Here is a 25,135-nt window from a genome sequence, read left to right on the forward strand (position 1 = left end):
ATGTATATGTATGTAGATATGGGTGGGGATCATAGTATGTCTCGCGAAGCGATCAAGTGTTATTCATATTCAGTCCACTATTATACAAGAGGGGGTATCAATTGTCAATGGATAGTTCAACCAACCGAACTCTGTTTCAAATAGTTGCTTCCGGGTCTGTCCTGTTTTCAATAGTTTCGTGTGCTCTGTTAATTTCATGGCCTGGAATACATTTCGCAATGAGGGACAAATGTTTAGGTCCATCTCACCTCTAAATACACAGAGTTGTGGGTATCCATGTCTATATCCCGGTTGGGTCAGGTCGAACAGTATGTCAACGCTATATATATCTACACATAACGTATACTGGCGTGCCGCCTTATTGCTTCATGGACTTGATTTGTTTTCCACACAAAAATAACATAGGCGGATCCTGAGAGGGGCCACACACACGCACGCACATGCACACACACACACACCCCCCTTGAAAAGTACACCATTTGTGTGTTAATTCACGCTATATGAGTACGAATACACAATGTTTTTTAGAAAGTGGTCAAATGTAACAAATGATATAATTTGGGATTACAGTCTCTTAGTAAAGTACAAATTAATTGTAGTACGTATACTTTCTTAGGTTGAGTCCGGGATTCGAACCCAGACTCAGAGCAAGGTACCTAATCACACTACTCACGCTACATCCATGTGCCAAAAGAGCCCTGTCATACGTGACAAACCCTTTGTAACGCTATGCGGGTACATCTGTTGGTGAAATAGCCAGGCTAGTCATACAACAAGGAAGCGAGTTCGCGATATACAGGACGGCTCCTTTCAGTGAGTACGTGACGTCATAACACCATGCATGCACTAAATATATGCATACTTGTAACAGCTATACGATGATTCAGTCTGAGAGTGTCATATAATTAAACGATGATTAAATATCACGTTTTTTGAATACCCTTAAATCCTCAATTGGTTGAAAAGTCTATTTAGATGGGATTTGAAACAATAATTGTGTTCGCTTACCGTATTGGTAAAATAAGCAAATATGTTGTTCAATTGTTTAACTGCTTTTGGATCAAATGACGCTAGTTAATTAAGTAACAGGTAAATAAATTAGAGGATACCTTGACCTCTTATACGACCGATCACCTTTAAACTGAAGTCGGACATACATGTGTGTGTGCGTGCGTGCGTACGTGTGTGTGTACGCATGCTTAATTCTTCAATCAAATGAAGGTAGATCAATTTGTGAGACTTACACTATACTTATGTTAATGCGCAGGCTTAATTTACAAAATGTCTTGATATAAGTGTATAATGTACGTATTTCTGACCTCGGCTTCAAGTTTCACTCACTCGCCCCGAACGGACGATATTACATTACAATACTGACATTTTGTACAGCATGATAAATATTTCAGTTGCACACGCATACAAGGAACTAACTGCAGATACTTACAAGGTCATATCTATATAGAGACACAGTCCGATAAAACCCCTAGCAATGTACAGCGTTTATACTTCATGCTACGCAATATCATCAGTGTTTGATAGTTAAGGACATATATACACCTATATACTCAATGATTCAAACAATTAACGGTTATTAATGACTTTAATCGCCTGTCTTCATCTATCATTTGCACATATTGAACAGTGAATGTAGGTAACAGGCATTAGGCCATACATGCATGCAGTGCATTCTAGGTCCGACATAACTTGTGTTGCTCTTTATTGGGGATGTTATATACTATACAATATTTGATAAGGATATTCTGCCCATCCTACTCTTGTGATTACATCTCCAATCTGTCGGGAATCGAACCCGCGTCTTCAGCGTGACGAGCGAACGCTTTAACCACTAGGCTACCCGACCGCCCCCTCCATCAAATGTTGAGAAGTTTGCATACGGCAAAATGGTAGGATATATTTCACACTGCCTATCATTATATGCCGTACGTCCTCGAATAAGAACACTAACTCTGTGTATCTTGCAAACAGACATATATTGATCGGTGTCTGTGAATCCATACATATGTACGTGTAGAATAATTCTATATAATTAGTATACTACACGCCATGCATGATTTTTCTCCGTTATTTTCTACATAAATATGGATTTATTTAAACTCAGTTTACGAACGGCATCAGTATAGACACTGCATTACGGACATTTACGCTATTACAATTCTGTTAAATAATGCCAAAGAATTCCTTGCAAATCTACATACACAAAGCAAAGAATTCCCCCTTCTGTCTGGCGGGAATAAGTGTCATCTTCGTGAGATTGTCAGGTATCCTGTATCCAATCATAACAAGGGAATTCCCACAAACCAACCAATCAGATAACGGTTTACATGTTACTACGGCTCAGAAGCGCGTGACGTTAGCCAAATGGAGTCAATATGGCTCTTTTACAGCGATTATTTCAAAACAGAAAATTCTGTAGGAATTCCGGTTCAAGATGGTCAGGATCTGAGTCAAATGTATCGTAAGTACCCGAAATCCTACTTTTATACTGACGCCCGATCACCATCCTTTTGCGTAGTAACAGGTGCTCGAACTCGCTCGAACAACCTCGTGGGAAGTCACGAGTTGTTGTGTCACATGCTGTTTGTAAACACTCAAAAGTCCCATTTACGATTTGACTGAAATATCAACTGATTAAACTTCATGCGATGATAAAAAGCCTTACTACGTTTTAGAATGTAAGGTCAAATATGACACGTCTCTGCTTCATACCAGTTCTCAAAAGGTGTACGAAATTTGAAAGTGACTCAGTTGTCTGTTTGGGAGCATATGACAGGCACATGACTGACTTGGGTGCAGTGACCGTGGCCTCGCGAGAGCTCGAGCCAGGATAAGCTCAGGTTGTACAACACTTTCACGCCTTCAGCAGGTATAGAGAATTTTCACGTGATGGCACGCAGCATGTGACCTTATACTACGCTGTCAAAGTCTAGATGAGACATTACATACAGTCGGTAGTATATGCGAGATGAGATCAGAAATGAAGAATTATCTGGGAGAAATATTAGCTTCCACTGCAGCTCTGAAGGATAATTTTCTTAATGATATGACATTTAGCAGGAAGTTTCGGTAAGGATTATTTTACTTTTATCTTTATTATAATTTTAAAGTTTTGTTAAATTACGTTTAAGTTAAAATATTTACGCAAACATCCTATATGTGTGTTATCTTTTGTGGTGGATTTCTTATTACATACATGCAGAAAGTGAATGTTTTGTGTTGATGTTAAACATTTGGAACAAGTGTATCCTTCAGTATGATAAATGGAAGTGAGTATCAGCATGTATTGTATTTTTCTGTTGTTACTCATCACATATATATCATTATCCTGATGTGCAAATTTTGTGCTTATCTTAACATTACCCATGAAGATCCAAATTATGATGATGTCAATCACTGGATTGTCTGGTCCAGACTCGATAAATTACAGACCAACGTCACAACTGGAATATTGCTGAGTGCAGCGTTAAACAACAAATAGCAACAACTTATCTTAAGATGGTTAATGGAACATTTTAGGTTAACAGGGATCTATGTGATGCAACATTTTCAAATATCAAATTGATACCAGGGTGTAGCCTTTTCTGTCAATATCAGTGTCATCGTCATCATGGCTTGGCACTATTAAGTATTTAGGTACATTTTATGGTACTATTAGCATGCTCAGCACTGCAATCTTCATCTTTAGATTTATGTTAATCATCTTTAGATTTATGTTAATCATCTAGATATTATCAAAGGGTAAAGCTAATATTTTACGACAGTGACACTAATTTCAGGCATAATTGTTTATAAATTACCATTTTAATTTTATGAAACAGTTATTTGTGATTAACACCACTGTATGAAGTGAGTACTAGCGAAACTCATCTACAAAAAGCTCTGTACATTGAGTTTCCACAGAACAAGGCACGAGTAATAGCTTTGGATGAGCAAGCCAATGTTTCGTGGCCAATAAAACTGTTGTCACTGGTCATGTTTGTAAATTGTAGTTGTATATTATCAGTAATATTTATTGTTATATTAACATAATCAACATGATCAATACATAGTTATCACAGGATTACCATTTATCAAAACTTTAGATGGTAATCCTGTAATAAATATGTATTGATTATGTTTATATCATAATAATATTACTGATAATATACTGTTGAAATACAACCCTATTTACAAGTGGCCCTATTAGGAAATGATCTATTTTATTCAGTTTAGTACCCAGTACAAGGATTTGGCTAGGCATGCTGACAGGCTGATATTCGGCCCCAAGTCGGCAGCAAATATCAGCGTTAGAAACTGGCACTAGTCCTATAGTCCTATTTGCCCTGTTTAAGACTGTTGCCATGTGTTATCATTATAAGGACTAGTGGACTAAAACTGTTTGTTTCTAACGCTAAAATGTAATCACGAATGAAAAAGATAGACACAATTTTTATGGATAACAACTTTTTTAATACTGTAAAAAGCGACGTTTCGGTATAGATCCTTATACCGTTGTCAGGCAAGACTGAATGAGGGACATAGTGCAGAATATATATAGCAAAGACCTCCATGACACATTTTGAAGTCAGTTCGTTAGAGTATTAGGTCTCATTGACCATCATATTGCTTCATGGCTGTTGAAACTGTTGAGTTTCCTGGCAAAGCCGCTGCAATCTCCTGCTAGAGAATCAACAATTCTCCTGTCTATCAATGTGTCACTGTGTTGAAACTTGCTTGAGAATCAACAATTCTCCTGTCTATCAATGTATCACTGTGTTGAAACATGCTAGAGAATCAACAATTCTCCTGTCTATCAGTGTGTCACTGTGTTGAAACTTGCTAGAGAATCAACACTTCTCCTGTCTATCAGTGTGTCACTGTGTTGAAACATGCTAGAGAATCAACACTTCTCCTGTCTATCAATGTATCACTGTGTTGAAACATGCTAGAGAATCAACAATTCTCCTGTCTATCAGTGTGTCACTGTGTTGAAACATGCTAGAGAATCAACAATTCTCCTGTCTGTCAATGTATCACTGTGTTGAAACATGCTAGAGAATCAACACTTCTCCTGTCTATCAATGTGTCACTGTGTTGAAACTTGCTAGAGAATCAACACTTCTCCTGTCTATCAGTGTGTCACTGTGTTGAAACATGCTAGAGAATCAACACTTCTCCTGTCTGTCAATCTGTCACTGTGTTGAAACATGCTAGAGAATCAACACTTCTCCTGTCTATCAGTGTATCACTGTGTTGAAACATGCTAGAGAATCAACACTTCTCCTGTCTATCAGTGTATCACTGTGTTGAAACATGCTAGAGAATCAACAATTCTCCTGTCTATCAATGTGTCACTGTGTTGAAACATGCTAGAGAATCAACACTTCTCCTGTCTATCAATGTGTCACTGTGTTGAAACATGCTAGAGAATCAACACTTCTCCTGTCTATCAATGTGTCACTGTGTTGAAACATGCTAGAGAATCAACAATTCTCCTGTCTGTCAATGTATCACTGTGTTGAAACATGCTAGAGAATCAACACTTCTCCTGTCTATCAATGTGTCACTGTGTTGAAACTTGCTAGAGAATCAACAATTCTCCTGTCTATCAGTGTGTCACTGTGTTGAAACATGCTAGAGAATCAACACTTCTCCTGTCTATCAATGTGTCTCTGTGTTGAAACTTGCTAGAGAATCAACACTTCTCCTGTCTATCAGTGTGTCACTGTGTTGAAACATGCTAGAGAATCAACAATTCTCCTGTCTGTCAATCTGTCACTGTGTTGAAACATGCTAGAGAATCAACACTTCTCCTGTCTATCAGTGTATCACTGTGTTGAAACATGCTAGAGAATCAACATGTCTCCTGTCTGTCAATCTGTCACTGTGTTGAAACATGCTAGAGAATCAACACTTCTCATCACTCTTGTTCTGATTGCAGGGGGAATGCCCCGAGACTTGATCGTAGCAAGGTCCGTCTGGTGGTGTACGTTGATCATGACAAGGGAAGGACACCCATGTTTGATTCAGATGCCATAACAAAACTAGATGATCCTCCTGTCCAGGTAATACATTTATTCTTGAAAATGTATTTCTCATTTCCAGTTTACGAAATTTAAAAAACTAACAGAGATGGTTATGAAACTTATACCATGATTAGAAACTGGCAGTAATATAATGGGACAAAACAAAGATTGTATTGGTCAGGTATCTCTGGGGACGTGTTGTTATCGTATAAATTTTGAAGGTTTTTTTATAAGCAATTATGGCATCCCCAGTGAATATGGTGATGAAAACTCTGTTAACGTTCAGCCTGCAGAATTGCGAGCACACTTCCTAACCCGGCCCGCTGGATTTATTTCAGTGTTAGGTGGGGTACAGACTGGCAATTTCAAGCAGTCGAGGCTTCATTTTTTAAGAAAGCTGAGAATTTATGCATATCACAAATGATTTCCATGATATGCAAAGCCTACATGGTATACACTTGTTCAAATTATTATTTCGGGGTGTCCTAACAAATGTGTTTGCCTGCAGATGCACGGCTGGTGACACAATTGAATGGGTTTGATAGAGAAATTAAAGTTGAAAGTATTTTTTACATACATGTGTATCATAATACATGTCATAAAGACTTACCACTAAAATGTCTTTTTGATAATCAATTATAACATCCTTAGCAATGTTTAGTTAATTTGGTCAAGAAAACACCGAGAAGCTGTATGTGTTTTTCTGTTTGTGCAGCCGTCTAGAAGGTTGTGCGGGAGAGATGACAGCAGCCATTCAGCACAGAAAAGTCATCCAAAATATCAGGTATCTTCATGTTTAACCATTGTCTGAAGTCACTTCTTGTAAATGTTGTTGAGCTGTAAACTTCAGTGCACATGGCTGCCAACTGTCCTGAATTCGTATTTGAATCATCAGGTATCTTCAAAAGATGAATGTGAAAGTCTGTATTATTCGGATATTTTTATGTCCATTTGAGCCTGTAAAATGTAGAAAGCCCTTGATGAGATGGCAGTGCATGTGCCCATTTTGACAGGATGTTTTCTGTGTTCAGTTTACGAAGCTGGGCAGTGACAGCAAGGTGTTGGAGGAGATGATGTTCGGCTCTGTGGGAATGGCTTACAAAGGCTCCACACTTAAAGTGCATTTTATCAGGTAAAGCAATAAAGAATAATAACACTGATGTTATTTTCTGTATAAGTATCATGTTTATGTTTCATTTTTTATTAAATGCTTATCATAAAATGTAATGGTGAAGTTTGTTCATTTGTGTTTGTATGCATATATATATTCCCATCCTGTTTCTAAATGAGAATAGATCCTGACATTTGATAAAAAGTGGGCTGGATGGGAGTGGGCAAATGAAAAATTTGCATCGTACTTGATGAAACATAATTCAGACCACTTTTTATATAGGTGGCATGTATTTGAAAATGTGTAGAATTATGTGTTTGAAAGTGCATGAAAGGATAACATTAATATTATTAATAAAAAAACTGTGGAAACGGAATGTTTCATTAAATATGATTCGTATCTTCAGCTTGTTTAGATTCATTTTGTAAATTTCTGTTTTATAGGTCTCCTCCACAAATAATGCTGAGCAAAGTGTTTTATCCAGAAAAACCAAAACGAGAATCGTGGTGAGTTTATCAACAGTTCTCTGAAACGAACATGGCAACTCATAAAAATAGTTTGTAAACTTGTTGAACGTATGCATGTATTCTGTTACATTATGTCATGAATCAGGAGGCATGGATGGCTGAGTTGCCTTACGTGCTGTTATTTGCTGTGCAGAGTTGCTTCCCTTTGGTATGCAAGTAACCTATTATGGTTTTGAATTGCAGTTTGCCCTGATTGTGTTTCTTGGTTTGTCAGAAAGAGGCGATTAACGAGATTGGGTGGTCAAGCTTGCTGACTTGGTTGATGCATGTCATCATATCCAAAGTGTGTGGATATCAATCACTTGATTGTCTGGTACAGACTTGTTTATTAACAGACTGACGTTATATAGCTTGAATAGTGCCTAGCGCGGCGTTAAACAACAAATAAATAAACAAACTGCTCAAAACGGTGCTAAACATCAAAACCTGACTCTGTTATGCCAGTGAGCTGGACAGCGACTCGTGCAGCAGTTTTCACAGCCAGACGGGAGACTTCTCTCTTCCACGAGGTATTTCAAGCCGGACCAACTCGGGAACAAACATGGGTAAGTCAACATGGGGATGACGACCACGATGACATGGCTGTAGATTTGGGCCAAATGTTACATGGATGTTGTGAGAGATCACTGAATCAAGATGCTGATTTATACCCAGTGCAGGTATTTTTCGGGATCCAGTATGAAGTTGTGGGTCATCAGTTTTACAATGAAGTAAAACACTCGTAGTCGGATCCTGAAACCTTTTAACTACTGTTGGAAAAATCTTGTAAACCAGTGGAAATTAATTGATTGGTTATTCCAGATTGTATGCTATTAGAGGTGTCACTGTAAGCTAAGCTGATTATTACTTTACTTGGATGTTGATATAGATTTGTACACGTTATTGCCTGATCTCTTATACATACAATGCCAATATTAGTTTTTTTCAATACAGTTGGTACTGTTTCAGCTATGAGTATGCCGATGGCAGTTCCGTCCCCACACGACAGCTTTACCGATTCCGTGGATGATGACAGTGGCCTTGCTTCTTGTAAGTGAAGAGAAACATTTGTACAATCCATGTGAAGAGTCCGGACAGAATAAGCCTTATCTGCTCTGTAATTGAACCCAATGCATGAATAGTTGCTCATGTTATCGATCACTGGTGTTCCTGGTCCAGGTTCTATTGCAGCCAACTCTGTTTATAATGAACATGCTTATACTGAACTGACGGATATAACAAAATGTTTTTTGGTCCCATCCATTTGCTGTATATAGGATTATAACGAACTACGGTTTTAACAAACTTAAATTAGTTGCCCCTTTTGGTTCGTTATGACTGTGGGGGCACGGGTGGCCCAGTCGTCTAAGGCTCCGCGATTCGCTGTGCAGAGTTGCGTCCCTTTGGCAATCCCTTGATTGTGGGTTCGAATCCCGCTTCGCCCCAATTATGTTTCTAGGTTTGTCAGTGCCATACCTGAAGTTGTAAAAGTCTGAGACCTGCATCACTTCGAGCTTTCCTCCCACATTAAGCTGACACACCGTGATATAACTGAAATACTGTTGAAAGCGGCGTTAAACCCAACTCACTCACTCACTCACTTGTTATGATGGTAGTTTACTGTAGTTTTTGGCATGCTTTACGGGCTGTTGTGATGTAGCTTGAATATTGGTGACTGTGACGCAAGACAGCACCTTCTCGCTCATTCACATCAGTGAGTCCTATTTGTCTGGCATGGTAACCATATGCTTTATTCTAGCCCAGACATTCTGTTGACAATGTGGTTGTTGCCTCTAGCCTAGCTGTGACTATCTGTGTATCTAGGTAATGAACGTCTGTTGTCTGTGTACAGTTACATCAAGCGGAAGTTTCCACACCCCGGTGCCGTCCCCAAGTGGAAACAGCACCAGCAGCTACAACAGCCTGCATCGACGGTGGATGCGGACGCAGACAACATCGCTGCAGAGTTTAAGCAGGAAGACTGCGGCCATGGACCAGCTACAGAAACAAGAGGTTGGAGACTAATACTGGGAGCAATAAAAACATTTGTGGAAAGAAATAAAAAATATGAATATTGTAAAAAGAGTTGAGGTCAATCAATTACACACAATATCACACACTGTGAATTTCAGGCATTTGGTTTATATTGTATGGAGGAGTTGACATAAGCATGGAGTTTTTACACATAAAAAATGTACCAGGACCAAAATGACAAGAGAGCTATGAATAAGGATCTGTGGAATGTATATATGTTGTAACTTATAATTGCAGAATTCTCTCCCAAGAAAGAGGAAATGCAAGATTGCTCTTGGAATTCTCTTTGGTCCAAATGAAGAGGATAAGTGAGTATTAGCATGAAGGGAAAAATTAAATTAGATTAAGAATTTGTATAGGGCATGTTCCAATGAACAGCTGCTCAAATGCGCTTTGACCATGATTGACCTAGTCAAGGGCTCACTAGAGGAGACAGGTTTTGAGTGTACTTCTTAAGGTTTGTCAGATTTTCTGTTTCTCGGATTTCTTTGGCAGATTGTTTCATAGCAACAGGGTAGTGTGTTGAAATGACTTATCGTCATATGTTTTCGTACATGACTTTGGCACCACTAGCAGATGTTGATCTTTTGATAACAAAAAAAAGAAAAAGAAGCTCCCAGCACAAGTTAAATTACTTTACCATGTTTATTCAAAAAGATAAAAATATATTTGCTGATGCATCTGGAACAGAATTCTGAGTTATATGAGTGCAGGCCTTTTTACCGACCACGACGATGTGGGCGTAATATAGATTTGGCTTCCCTCCTTCCGTCTGTCCAACTAAAGAAACTCAATTGGATTCAAGGATGAAATTTTGCTGACATCATAAAGGAGTGAATATGTTGATGGAGTTTGCACGTCAAAGATATATGTTATGCAGAGTTACATCCCTTGTTTCAAACTGCCGTTTTGAATTTTAGGTTGTTCCAGAACTTCTTCTTCTCCCACATCACTCTGTTTGAGGGTCATGTGGAAAAGTTGGCAGCACTAGTGGAGAGATGCTATTTCAATCGACAGAGATTCATCCCAATGGTGATGGAGGTAGGGAAGGGTTGATTGTTATAAGGGGCGACTAACGGGATCGGGTGGTCAGACTCACTGACTTGGTTAATGCATGTCATCATATCCTTATTGCGTAGATCGATCCTCATGATGTCAATCACTGGATTGTCAGGTCCTTAGATGATTATTATTTACAGACCGCCGTCATATAGCTGGAATATTGCTAAGTGCGGCGTTCAACAACAAACCAACAAACAAAGCTTGGTTTATCATGGATACCAGTTAGGACCACCATGTTACAAGTAAACTAGTGGCCATGTTTGAAGCAGGTTAATTCCTTGTCGTTTTGGTTTGTGAAAACTCAAGTTGTTTCATCAAATTGTATCATTTTCAGGCACTGGAGGTATTCCGAGATGATGTACATGATCTGTACACGGCCCCCAGACTGGCAGATCCCGTGTGGTTGAACATGATGTCATTCAGTAATCATCGCTATGTCTTCTGTGAAAAATTCATCAATGAATTCATGTCATTGGCTGCCAAGTTTGACAACAAGTCGACCAATTTGTAAGTTTATGGTTTAGATTGATGCAAGGGAAGGGAGACAACTCTTGGTCTCAAAGTACTGCACAAATAGTATTGTTTGCATCGTTGGGCTCATGCTTTTAATTGAGAATATAATTAAGGACATTTGTTCTATGTTGGTTGTATATTATCATGATTATAATCATTTATTCATTAAGTTATTGTTGGGAAAACCTTCATAGTCATGCTTTGGCTTTTGGATGTATAATTGATGAGATTTGTAGTGTTTCTGACTTAAATGTTTGACCATTTTAATCTCTTGATAGATTTATAATACATGTAAATGAGTTGGCGAATGACACAAACATGTTGCCATTTAGATGTTTTCCATTCTATTTCCTTATAATAATTAGCCTCCACATTCAGTGATTGACGAAGGATCATGATAAATGATGAATTAGCCCAATTATGTGGATTCGTTATTTTGTGTCTTGATATTAAATGTTTAGGAGGTTAACTTGTTAAATCGTGATGCAATCAGTGTTCTGTGATGATGACAAACATCTATGTTCTGTGCTGCAGTTTTGTGAGTACGTTGGTGTCGGCCGTCCTCACCCACCACCTGGCCTGGGTGCCAACTGTTACACCTGCAGGGGGAACATCCTCCAAAACTTACCTGGATAAACACTCTGCCAAGTGGGTAAGTATGTTCGGAGCTTGTTGACATTCCAGTAACCATGGGAACCGCACACCCTTACAGGGTAAAGACACAACCAACCCTGTCACCTACCTCACTATGCCCATCTTAGGTTACCATTGGGGCACTCGGGGCCCATTGTGTCATTGTTCACTTGTAGAACAGTTTGAACTGCAAGATATTTATCTCTGGAGTTAAGCAATTGTTTAAAGTGTTTACATATCCTGCATTACACATGTTACAAGCAGAAATGTGGAGTTTATGTGACGTACACATCCTGGTCAAGTGGTCTCATCTGCTGGGTCCTGCACTTCTTTCTCAGCTGGACACTCGCATCTTTGTTTTCTGTCAAAAGTAAGCAGTAAATACATTAAGGGGTAATGCAGGATAAGTATACAAATATAAAAAATATCTAGGATGTTACTAGAAATGTAAAAAATATTTAGATTTTACTAATAATGATTAATTCTATTTGCAGCTGGACACTTTGGCAAAGACACATCCTTACAATCCTTTGTGGGCTCAGTTGGGGTGAGTGCTGCCTGATTTTGTCATGTTTGTTCTTAACATTAGACTGTGCTTATTAGTTGTTTAATGGCACACTCAGTAATTTTCCGGCTTTGTGTCGGTGGCCTGTAAATAATCAAGCTCATAAGCAATGCTTTCGGGTTCAATGACACTCCATCAACCATGTTCATTTTGTTACCTCTTTTGACCAGCATATGTTCCTCGGGACCAACCTTGAACCCAGAATACCCATGGGGGCATAAGACTGTCGGGAAGTGTCATGTGTAAATGTAACTAGTTTTGTGGCCAACCTGTTTTTCAGCATTCGGATTATTGAAGACTGTTTGAACATGATGGATTAATAGTTATGATACAATTGTTGGCAACATTTAGCCATAGGGATGTAAATAATGATTATTTGAAGAATGTTAGAGTTTTGTTCCCTCAAGAATTGTTGAACAGTAACCATTGATGTTATTAACATAATTTAGTGGTGGGTTGTTCTTGGGAATGGTTGTATTATCACAAATATGTGTGTTGGTGAAATGTTGAAGTTGCTAGGGAGAGACCTGTGTCTGACTACAGAGTACTGTGTATGGTTGCAGGGATCTGTATGGTGCTATTGGCTTCCCTCTCAAACTGGCCAGGACAGTGGTGGTGGGCCGGAAGCAGGACCTGGTCAAGAAATTCCTGTACGTCCTCAGCTACTTCATCCGCTGCAGCGACGTCCACGAGCGGAAGGAGCAGGGGCAGCTGGACGACTTCATCAACGACATGTTCTTTGATACCTCCCCCTCCGAGAGCGAGAAGACCATCCTGGACTTGGTCCCGGGGGAGGAGGAGGGGGGCAGTACTAACAACAGCTGTTCCGCGCTGACTGAGAAGCATGTGTCAGGGGCGTGTAACTGTGATAGAGACAAGGTGGACAGGTTGAAGCGGGTCCGGAGTCGGACCGAGGAGTGGCTGCTTGAGGTGCAGGATAAGACCTATCACAGGGTCGGGGGATATATTGAGTTGACTGATATCAGTGGTAAGAAATCTCATGATGTGGGATCTGTTCTGAAGGAGAGGGGAATTGGAAGTTCCGAACCCCTTGCCAATGTGATTGACAGTGGTGATGTGATAGATGGAGGTAATGTGATCGATGGCGGGAATGTGATTGACGGTGGTAAAGTGTTTGACAACGGTGATGTGATTGATGGTGGTAAAGTGTTTGACAACGGTGATGTGATTGATGGTGGTAAAGTGTTTGACAGTGGTGATGTGATTGACGGGCAGGATCTTGTGTTTAGAATGGACAAAGAAGGAAATATGAACTCAAGGGAATGTAGGTTATCCACAGCCAAAGTAATGGAAAGTCTTCGTGTGGAAAATGTGAATCATGTTCGCAAAGACAGCGCTTCAGTTTTGCAAAATGGTGGAATAAGTGACAGGACTGTGAAGGATGGGGTGTCCGATTCGAAAGGATCTAGTGCGAAAGTAGTGTCTGTTCTGTCCAAGCAATTGCAGTCTTCAGGATCGGAGTCCGACCTAAAGCTGACCACCAGTGAGGTGAGAAATTTGTATCAGAAGGAAGGTTCCAATAGCATGTTTGAGGAATATTTCGTGGATGGGATAGAGGCAAAGACTATTGATGATGTGGCTGATCACGAGCGAGTGGTCAACCACCCTCTAGCCAGCCCGACCGATGGACCCCGAGTGGCCGATGGTGTCAAGGTGGCGGAGGATGTAGTACCGGAGCTGCAGAAGCAGCAGAGGACGTCTATGTCGAGGCAGAACAGTATGGACAAAGTTGGTCTTTCTACTCGACCAACCACTCTACCAGGCAGATGCAGGTTAGTCTGTTTCAAAGTTGGTTTTGACGTCATGTTGGAAAATTTGGCCTTTTCTGCCTTGTCTTTGAAAGGCATTTAGAAGTGATACACATAAGAAAGAAAGAATTAATGGATGTCAACTTCTTCATTATGTGGAACACAATGTAGCATGTACTCCGAAACGTTGTGTTCCTCATAATAAAGAAGTTGACATCCATAAATTCTCTTCCTTTTTTGACTTGTTTGCACCCTTTGGGATTCCGTGTTAAAATTGGCCCAAAGCAACCTCTGCTTGTTGCAAGAGGATACTTGTTGGATCAGTGACTTGGTTGATTGCATGTCAGCAGCCAATACCCAACAGCATGGATCGTTGCTCAAATTATCAATCACTGGATTGTCTGGTCCAGACTGGTGTTAAAAAGACAACAAACCAAACTGAATTTACTAAGGGGATGAAGGTTGTTACTGTAATTAAAATTAACAAATAACAGTATTGTAAGTGATAATTTAGTACATGTTGGAGAGGCAGAATTTGTTAACTTGGGCCCCAGGATTTTCATCTTACTTTTTGTTAATCATGTTTGTTAGACTGTTCACACAGGATATGAATATATACTACTCAAAAGAAATTAAAGAACATATGATTTTTTTCATATGACTATTGTCAATGATTGTTGGCCATGACAGATGAACTATGGTTATATAAAAAAAAATTGAGTCATTTTATTAAATTCACACACATGTTCAGAAGTTCAATAATGTTAAACCTCATTTCATCTATTTTAATATTGCTGATGCTTTTTTCCTCAGATCAGTGACACCGACAGAGCTGGGCAGACGACGACATCTCTCCTCCGCCAGCAGCACCGAGGTGGAGCCCTTTGACCCCATCAGCCACTGCAAGGAGCTCTCCATGCCTGAGTATGTCTCGGGATCAATATTACCTACATTAATGGAAGAAAATATCGACACATTTGAAAAACCTCAAAGTATAATAATTATTTCTCATGGACTGCAGATATGAAAGAGAAAAAGCATGGATGTGTCAGTTGCTGTCAGTGATTTGTGTCATTTATTTGTTCTGTTCAGTTCACCATGCTAAGTAGGTCTAGGGATTAGTTGTAGAAAATAAGGATTTATTTGAAGAACTGCTTCAAATACACTTTATTTGTGAAACTTTCTTCTTCTGCTGCTGTCATTGAAATATTTGCTGTATTCAGCTTGCCCTCCGATGTGTCACCGTGGAGCATCAAGACGTTTGACAGAAACTTCGGAAGGTCACTCCTGGCTGGCTACTCCGATCACTACATGTCAGACTTCGTCCTTCACGGCACCTCTGACCAGAACTTCCGACAGAAAATGCTCAACGACCTTCAGCTGGCATCACAGGTAAGATTAATGGTTAAGGATTTGTTTTTCCGTAAGGTTTGTTTGTTGTTTGATACTGCACTCTGCAATATTCGTGTGATGGCAGTGTGTAAATAATCGAATCTGTACCGACAATCCAGTGTGAGCAACTGTCCACGCTTTTGGGGTATGATGACACGCTATCAACTAAGTCACCGAGTAGAACCATCCAATCGCTTTGGTCTTTTACAACTCTTTTAACCATTCTAACAGGTTAACCCTAATTATGATCCTTTGTTTGTTTGTTTGTTTATTTGTTGTTTAATGCTACCCTCAGCAATAGTCCAGCTATATGACAGCTGTCAGTTAATAATCAAGTCTGGACCAGACAATTCAGTGATTGGCATCATGTGCATCGATCCACGCAATCGGGATACGATGACATGCATTACAGTCAGTGAGTCTGACCACCCAATCCTGTTCGTCGCCTTTGCGGCAACCATGGGTTGCTGAAGACCTACTCTACCCTGGATCTTCAAGGGTTAATTGGCTTGTCAGCACCCTATCCCAGAGTAATAAGTGTACATGACCTGTGTCACATTGAGCTTTCCAGACACATTAAACTCACGCAATTATTATCAACACAGTTCACTCACACAAAGAGCAGTGGGTTATCAAAAATGCTTCCTATTTCAGAATTCTGTGCTTGACGAACCCATTGCAGAGGCTGTGTGTATTGTGGCCGACACAGACAACTGGTGAGTAATGTAGATTGGAAAGAAGATTCCATGTACACTCAGAAAATATGTTTCAAGATGTTGTGAACAATGTATTGGTTCCTTCGTGTGTTGAAGGTCTTGCGGGTTATTTGATTGATTCAGTAGTCATGTGACTTAGAGAGCACTAGTCCTATTTCCTGGGTCTATAGCCCTTGATCGGGGATATGTTTCATGAGTGATGTACTTCCTTCCTCATTTTTACAAATACAATGACGGACTGACTCATTCTCATTCTCTGATGGTGAAACTGGGTGATACTTGAACTGGTGTCTGACTTCACTCTGCCATGCATGCATGGTTCAGTGTTAGACGAACGAGACTCATGGTTTCATTTGCCCACAACTCCATATTTTCTACAAAACGTCATGGGCAGTCGAGTTCGTATTCTTGTTGTAGGAACTGACGAAGATATGAATCCAGGGTTTGAGATCAGTTCATTTTCAAGGACATTGACTGATTGTCATCCAAAATGTCCTAAAGATGTTTTTGTCAAATTTGGTAATGATATTGAAGAATGTCCAATCATAAATTACTGCCTCCGTGGTCTAGAGGTAGAGTGTCCGCCCGGAGAGCAGAAGGTCTGGGGTTCGATCCCTGGCCGTGTCATGCCAAAAGACTTTGAAAGATGGTAATTGTTGTTACCCTGTCTGACGCTCGCCATTAAGGGGCTAAAACAAGGACTGGTCGGCTTGGAGTCAGTATACTGTGTCTGAGTGGGGTATTCATGTTAAACTGCAGCATGATATCTCAGTGGGCTAGCACTATATATCGGCATGAGTCCGGACTAGTACAAGCAGCCACACACACATGTGCATGCATGTCACTATATAAGTGCAATATACTTGGAAGCAACGTTAAACCCAATTTCACCTTACCTCACCTATCAAAAATTGTTGAAGCACGTTTCTAAACATAAGGATCAAAGGAAGGTGTGAGTTGGGTTAAGTATTTAAATGTACAGTTTACAATGTTGACTCCCTCTCTGTATACCCTGTTGTATCTCTCCTTCACAGGACGGTTGAGGTCGCTAGTAGCCGTCTGCTGGAGAAGTCACCATCTGCTACAATGACCTGGATGACCTCCCAACTCGTCTGCAACCTCATTGAATCGGTGCTCAGCCTTTGGAAGTTGAAAATGAGTCCAGAATTTGTAAGTAGAATAATAGATATTTTAAGAATTTTACAGTTTTTGAAGTATTTATTTCTATACCAAGTCATAATTAGTTTTTATAAACTGTATATTCCTCTAGCTGCATTAGTTTGAACAAACAACCTGTTTGAGATGGTTTTCACTGTCCTTATGTAAGGATACTTGAAAACTGTTTACTGAGTTACTCCATTGATGGTGTATGTGAAAATATAAACTCTGCAGAGTTGTCTCCCTTGGCTTCAAGGATCCTCAGGTTATGGGTTCTAGGCCAGGTGCCACTCAAGGCCTCGTGCTCTAAAAGGCTGCAGTTTGATCTCACTTGGTCTGTCAGCACCATGAGAGTTGACATCACTTTGGGTTTTTTGCTCTCATCTAGAAAACACAGAAACATTAGAGAAGAACAGTTCGAAGAAGCTTTCAGTCATCTCACTCATTCTCGTCCCAGATTCACCTCGGTTATTTATGGACTGACAGAGTAACATACTGGGTTAGGCCTGATCTGCATATATAGCTGTTGGCTTTTCTCCCACAATAAGCATGTTGAGCTGACTTGTTGTAATATGACTGATATACTATATATACTATATATAGCATTATGTCGATCCGGGGTAGAATAGGTCTTCAGCCGCCCATACGTGCCGTAAGAGGTGAATGCTTGTCGTAAGAGGCACCTAACGGGATCGGGTGATCAGGCTCGCTGACTTGGTTGATGCATGTCATCATGATGCCAATCACTTGATTGTCTGGTCCAGACTTGATTATTTACAGACCGCCGTCATACTGCTGGAATATTGCTGAGTGCGATGTTAAACAACAGACATACAAATCACAGCAGCGTGAACCACTAACACTCACTTGTGTGCATGATTGACTATTTATATCAGCACTATTGTTTAACTAGATGTGTTATGTAGCTGAGTTAATGTGGTGTCCCTTCTGTTCAGTGTCTCATGCATGTGGAGGACCGTCTGCAGGAAATCTACTTCAAGAGCCAGATGTTGTCAGAGTACGTCAAGGGTTCGTCCCGCAAGAACATGAAAGAGCTGGCACACATGCTGGGGTAGGCATACTTATCATGTCCTTCATCCTGATACATTGTTGATGTTTGAGACGAAGAAGGGTTTCTTTCATACCTTTGATGTTTCTGGGACAGAAATAGGCCCCACAGCATTGGTGCACAACAGACAGTAGCCATAACCAGCAATCCAAATAAACAGTTTTCCGTTATTTTTATTTGCCAAGGTGCTCTATCTTTGAATTTGCAATGTAAAAACCTACAAGAACAAGTCTTTCAATATCTATGTGTTAAGTTTGTGAAAAAGATCCAACTCAACTGAAGTTCATTTGACTATAGGGGGCACAGGTGGCCAAGTCGTCTGAGGCGCCGCGATTCGCTGTGCAGAGTTGGGGCACGCAAGAAACCTATGATTGTGGGTTCGAATCCCAGTTCGCCCCAATTATGTTTCTAGGTTTGTCAGCACCATACCCGTGCTCGTGGGTTCCTCCAAAGTGGTAAACGTCTGAGACCTGCATCACTTCAGGCTTTCCTCCCACATTAAGCTGACACGCCGCGTTATAACTGGAATACTGTTAAAAGCGGCGTTAAACCCAACTCACTCACTCACTCACTCATTTGACTATAGATAACCTTTCAGGGCATATCATGTCATGTCATGTCATGACAAATTAACTTAAGTCATGTGGAAATATTGGGTGTTCTTTAACTTCTTTTGAGTAGTATATGTAATCAAATGCGGGTCATGTAGTCTGGCTAGCTGACAGAATATATGCTACCATAAACAAATTAACATCCTGGGCCTTAACTAGATTAAGCATTTAGTTGTCCCCACAAAACAACTTTAAGCCGAAGAAAACATTTTGAGGTTCACAAATCTATCTGTATATCAATATTGCCTTAACAAAACCAAGCTTAAGCAAATAATCTGTTACTCATAGAATAAAAAATGTGTGCCCTAACCCATTTTGTGATCCTATATTGAACTTGTGTCTTCTCCAGGTTTGATACCAGTGACCATCCCCTGCTGGCAGCCATCGGTAGCACCCACTCCCCATCCTTCAGCGTCAACTGAAGATACCTGGCCAGACGCTGGAGATTTCCACACGGCGTCAACTGAAGATACCTGGCCAGACACTGGAGATGTCCACACGGCTGGCCGTCAAGACAGACAATCCTTGAACCTAGGAGGAGGAGGTAGCTGAGCATGCTGATATGACACGTCCATTACCTTGGTGTCCGTTGTTGGTTGTCGTTTCCCATTCATGGGGCTGACTGAGAAAATAGGAATGGTTGCTCTATGCCTTCAATTTCAAACCTCACAGAGCTGTCGGGTTGGTCCATCTCGCACCTGATGTACTGGAAGCTGGAGTACGGTTTCAGTGCCTATACATGCTGCTATGTCAGCTGATGGTAGTCGACCCATCGGGATCATCTACCTCATTCAGCAGTAAACCATCAACATCAGCGACAACAGCAGCAACCGCAGCAACCCTAGGGTTGGGGTAAAGTGCATGCATCTGTCTGTGTGATGCACTGTGTTATCTGTATGTTGATGTGATGTCATGGAGCTGATGTCTTATGTTGTTATATCATGTTATATAGACTTGTTATTGAATACAACCTGGTGCTTATTGTTTCTGTAGCAGGGTCAGAACTAAACTCAAAGCTTTACTTCCCTTGGTAAAGAGAAAATGCCATTGTAATGTGAAAATAATGGGGAAATTTGTACTAACCTGTAAGAATTTGCACTCCTTGGCCTAGTGTGACATTCTAACCCTGAGTACGACATAGAGTAGTTAGACAGATAGTGTTGCTAGAATAATTATTCTTGTGAAAATTCTGGTCCACAATTTCATATTTATATACATGTATATACTTTGTTGTTTAACAAACATTGCCCTCATTTCAGAATTTGTGGACATATCGAAATTAAATAGCTATGTACTTTGCCCAAATGTTGTTTCTGAATAAGTGGGTATTTTGAGAAAAAGGTTTCAGTAATTCTTGCAAGAGTTTCTCTTGGCTTGAAACATGATGTGAAACTGGTAAAATCTTGCCATCCTCCTGATCTTTATACAATGATTTCTTAGCACATATACAATTACAGATCTGAAAGTTTGATGGCTGGGGAGACCTGTAATGCCATACTGTTTTCTGAACTTTTCGAGAATATGGAGAACTAGTTGTCTTTCCACAGCAGTTTTATCTTGGAATAACAAAACATTATGTTTCAATTGAATGTAATTTTGTTTTGAAATATGGGTACTTTTTCTTACCTGCATGTGGTAGCCAAACACGACTGTCCAAGGAAGTCATACTTGTGTCTACATTTCATAGTGTTGTGACTTTAAAGATGAATGCCATATCTCTTGTAAATCAATCTCATTAAAATCAAGTCTGAGTTCTCTCTAACAGTTCACATAAATCTGACGACATCCCATGATGTTCATGTCAGAACGATCTCTTGCGATCTTTAACTGACCAATAGAATGACAATAAGAAAGTGCTTTATCAATATTTACGGGACTAGTTTCAAACTGTCAACTTCGATCCCAGACTACGCTTGGGAAAATATTTTGACTCAGGTCTTAATTCAAAATTTGAAATATGAATGTAAGAAAATATGCAATGTCCAATAGATGGTCGAGATTGTATGGCAGTAATTCCCATGTGCTATGGAAATTCTGACCTGTTTCAAATGATTGTCCCATTGAAGTGAGAGATAGATGATGATATTGACAGAATCATTCATACAACCCAAAACTGTCGTTCGGGGTACCTTGTGATAATGGTTTTGAGGTTGGATGATTCGAAAACACATTCCGGTTGAGCTGGTAACGATGCTCGGAATGGTCGTATGGAAGGTCGTTCTGATGTGACCTGTTGTGGGATGTCCTCAGGTCTTTGTTTAGCGGTAACGAGAACTTAGCTCTGATTTTAATGAGCTTGCATGTAAATGGCGTGACAGTTGATTTTGTGTTAATGGATTGTGCCCTGATGTGGTAAACAAATCTGGTGTGCACACCAAATGTTTTAAGCATACCAAACACTTCATTGGATGCTTTAGATATGATCAGGTGAATACAAATTGTGGATTGTGATCACAAAATGCACCCTGAATTTCGAATTTTGTATTTACAACATTTACCAAAAAGTAAATAAGTCTTTCTGATTATTGGAACTATCTCCTAAGTGTCGCAGCTGTTGATGCAGTGTCTGTAATGTCTGGGCCAATAGTGTCACAGCTGTTGATGCAGTGTCTGTAATGTCTGGGCCAATAGTGTCACAGCTGTTGATGCAGTGTCTGTAATGTCTGGGCCAATAGTGTCACAGCTGTTGATGCAGTGTCTGTAATGTCTGGGCCAATAGTGTCACAGCTGTTGATGCAGTGTCTGTAATGTCTGGGTCAATATTGTCACAGCTGTTGATGCAGTGTCTGTAATGGCTGGACCAATAGTGTCACAGCTGTTGATGCAGTGTCTGTAATGTCTGGGCCAATAGTGTCACAGCTGTTGATGCAGTGTCTGTAATGGCTGGGCCAATAGTGTCGCAGCTGTTGATGCAGTGTCTGTAATAGCTGGACCAATAGTGTCGCAGCTGTTGATGCAGTGTCTGTAATGGCTGGACCAATAGTGTCACAGCTGTTGATGCAGTGTCTGTAATGGCTGGACCAATAGTGTTATGATTGTCGTCATCAAAGTACGATCACTAATGAGTAAGGGTGCATCGTGTTACTGGCACATCTGTAAATTGACGTTCACTCTTTCCATATGTATCAGAATATCATTTTTAATGCTCGGTGATTTCAAATAGTAATATTTTTTTTTATCATGCGTTCAATGTTATACACTACGTCTTGCCAAATACCCAGAGCATACATCTGTGTGTATATATTGAATAAGTAAACATCATGTTGTACCAGCATCTTGTTTTGTTCCATTTATGAACTTCAATACATACACCGATGTTTCAAATTGCTTCTGAATTCAGAATTTAGAATTATACAATATAACATGACAGGTATCACAATATGCCCTTGTGCATCGTAACATATTGTGGTAAACCTCAAATACCCATCCCTATTTATAAGTGAGCTTTACATGTTGTGAAAATGTCTGTATCATGACATGACAGGTACTTGTGTCCTCATGATTTGTGTCAATGGAATCTGATATTACATGCTGAAACCTAGACTCTGTGATATTTGTATCTAACCCTTGAACACTTCAAGGTTCCATTTGCTGTTGTCTAGCTAATGAATACTTGATGTTGGGATTGTGTCAAAACATTTAGTTTGATTTACTTACAGATAGATGCTTCTTTTAGGAAGTTTACTGTAGAATTAACATCAGAGCTTGTGAATGATGATATCCTATGAGTATGATGTTTACATCTATATAAGTATAAGAGCTTTTATCATACCTCCATGTCAGAATGAGATCTGATTCGTCCACGTGATCTTGATAAAATACTGTGTATCCCGCTTTGGAGGGAAATACATTTCTCAGCAGGAGAATAAATCCCTTATACCCCACCACAAACAAGACAGGCTGCACGTAGATTTCTGAGAGAAAGAAGAAATCCCTTATGCCCGCTTCAAAGCAAAAACCTGCACGCTTTTTCCAATCAATGAAAGTCAAGTGAAATAGCACAAGTTAACCACAGCTCTTTCAAACAGCTGTTTTCTATCAATTTTGAATTTGTTTTAATTCTTTTCAATCTCATTTTAAAACATGTAGGTAAGATAAGTTCATTGTTGCACCATCACCTGGAGTACATGGAACTTTATGAGGTCCCCCGTGAAACGCATAAACCACATGTATCCCTCATGATACTGCTACAACTTATATGACACAGTCCGTAGTTTGATGTTTGCTTTCATGGTAAATATTAGAGCTTAACACGGTCCGTAGTTTGATGTTTGCTTTCATGGTAAATATTAGAGCTTAACACGGTCCGTAGTTTGATGTTTGCTTTCATGGTAAATATTAGAGCTTAACACGGTCCGTAGTTTGATGTTTGCTTTCATGGTAAATATTAGAGCTTAACACGGTCCGTAGTTTGATGTTTGCTTTCATGGTAAATATTAGAGCTTTAACATGGTGTTTAGTTTGATGTTTGCATTCATAGTAAATATTAGAGATTTGACATGGTCCCCTGTTGGATGTTTGCATTCATAGTAAATATTAGAGATTTGACATGGTCCCTACTTTGATGTTACATAAACTTTGTCTTCACTTTACAGCAAAACAGTGCTACCCGAAGACTGAGTTTTTAACTTATTTATGATGATGTGTTTGTTTCTGTGAGCAGGGATGTGCCAAACTCTTGTCGGAAGACAACAGCCACCCCTGAGACATGTGTCCCATGAAATTGAATAAATGACATTATGGAATATGTTTTTGTTTGTTTGTTGTTTAATGCTGCACTGGGCAATATTCCAGCTATATGATGGAGGCCTGTAAATAATCAAGTCTGGACCAGACAATCCAGTGATTGGCATCATGAGCATCGATACACATCAACCAAGTCAGCGAGCCTGACCACCTGATCTCGTTAGTTGCCTCTTACGACCAGCATGGATTGCTGAAGACCTATTCTAGCCCGGATCTTCAGGGGTCTACTATTTGCACAACTTGGTTGTCTACTAATGTTTTTAGCTCACCTAAAACTCTGAACTTAACTTTCAGTTCGTTGTGAGAATTACATGATCATTATCATATGATTATAAACAATTAATTATGACTTGTCTGTGCAGGGCTTGATATCAGAAAGATTTATACAGGATAGGATATTTATATATCTCCTGTGGAATAATAAAGGAATTGTATCTATCCGCAACATGTGGTTGTGAAGATTTGTTTGTTGTTTAATGGCAATACTGCGGCTGTATGAAGGCGACCTGTATAAGAAATAAATCAAGTCTAGACCAGACAATCCAGTGAAAATTTTTATGAGCATGTTTATTGGGCACGCGATCAACCAAGCTACGGAGCCCCTTACGACCATCAAAAGGTGCTTGGTACCTATTCTAACCTTGTTATCCCACAAGGATGGGTGTGAAGAAAACAAAACCCTTTAATACAGTAGTTCAGTTACCATAGTTACACATGAATAATATTCATACTTTGTCTACTTTTGTTTTGGAGACACCTCTGAACAAATACTCATGTTTATACTCTTGTGATTAACCTCATAGGATTATCACACTCAGATGATAGATACACAGCAAGCTAAAGAAATACCACTCATCACCTATGGGTATCAAACATTCACTAATAACCACTTGTATGAATGTTAATTGAAATTAATTAATGTTTTACTTGTCAAGTAAAATAATAATAAAAATAATAAGTTACGTATTTGAAATGATGGACTTAAGTCAGTATGAAAGAAGTACTCACAATTACCAAGAAGGTAAGGTCAAATGGGGTTGAACGTCGCGTCCAATATTATTACACTTACATAGTGACGTACATGCACGTGTGTGTGTGAGTGTGGCTGTTTGTACTAGACCGGACTGATGCGGCTTATATAGTGCTAGCCCACTGAGATATGCCTCAGTTTAACATGAATACCCCATTCAGACACAGTATACTGACTCCGAGATTACCAGTCCTTGT

The 25,135-nt window shown here is 39.7% G+C and overlaps 1 protein-coding gene across 2 annotated transcripts; it reads left to right on the forward strand.

Annotated features, from left to right (window-relative positions):
* The first annotated feature begins 2,364 nt into the window (after positions 1–2,364).
* LOC139468421 (folliculin-interacting protein 1-like) lies at positions 2,365–23,909 on the forward strand. Of its 2 annotated transcripts, none has more exons than XM_071250377.1 (20): positions 2,365–2,476; positions 5,939–6,062; positions 6,739–6,807; positions 7,055–7,155; positions 7,578–7,640; positions 8,106–8,206; positions 8,610–8,690; positions 9,493–9,653; positions 9,912–9,982; positions 10,595–10,715; positions 11,071–11,243; positions 11,784–11,901; positions 12,377–12,429; positions 13,011–14,240; positions 15,030–15,140; positions 15,440–15,608; positions 16,263–16,324; positions 17,359–17,494; positions 18,439–18,554; positions 19,512–23,909. In XM_071250377.1, the coding sequence occupies exons 1-20, from the start codon at positions 2,391–2,393 to the stop codon at positions 19,582–19,584; spliced, it is 3,219 nt and encodes a 1,072-aa protein (XP_071106478.1). In that variant the 5' UTR covers positions 2,365–2,390; the 3' UTR covers positions 19,585–23,909. The 2 variants fall into 2 exon arrangements, with proteins under 2 accessions (XP_071106478.1, XP_071106477.1); XM_071250376.1 differs by lacking the exon at positions 2,365–2,476 and adding an exon at positions 2,682–3,084.
* The last annotated feature ends 1,226 nt before the right edge of the window (positions 23,910–25,135 follow it).

The sequence above is a fragment of the Haliotis cracherodii genome, unplaced genomic scaffold, assembly GCF_022045235.1.
Source record: "Haliotis cracherodii isolate W230 unplaced genomic scaffold, xgHalCrac1.p SCAF_2, whole genome shotgun sequence".
Classification (NCBI taxonomy): domain Eukaryota; kingdom Metazoa; phylum Mollusca; class Gastropoda; order Lepetellida; family Haliotidae; genus Haliotis; species Haliotis cracherodii.

Coding starts and splice junctions, on each gene's coding strand:
- LOC139468421 (XM_071250376.1), top strand. CDS start 2,984: ATGAGATCAGAAATGAAGAATTATCTGGGAGAAATATTAGCTTCCACT. Junction 14,241..15,029: donor ACTCTACCAGGCAGATGCAG/GTTAGTCTGTTT, acceptor TTTTTTCCTCAG/ATCAGTGACACCGACAGAGC. Junction 17,495..18,438: donor TGAAAATGAGTCCAGAATTT/GTAAGTAGAATA, acceptor CCTTCTGTTCAG/TGTCTCATGCATGTGGAGGA.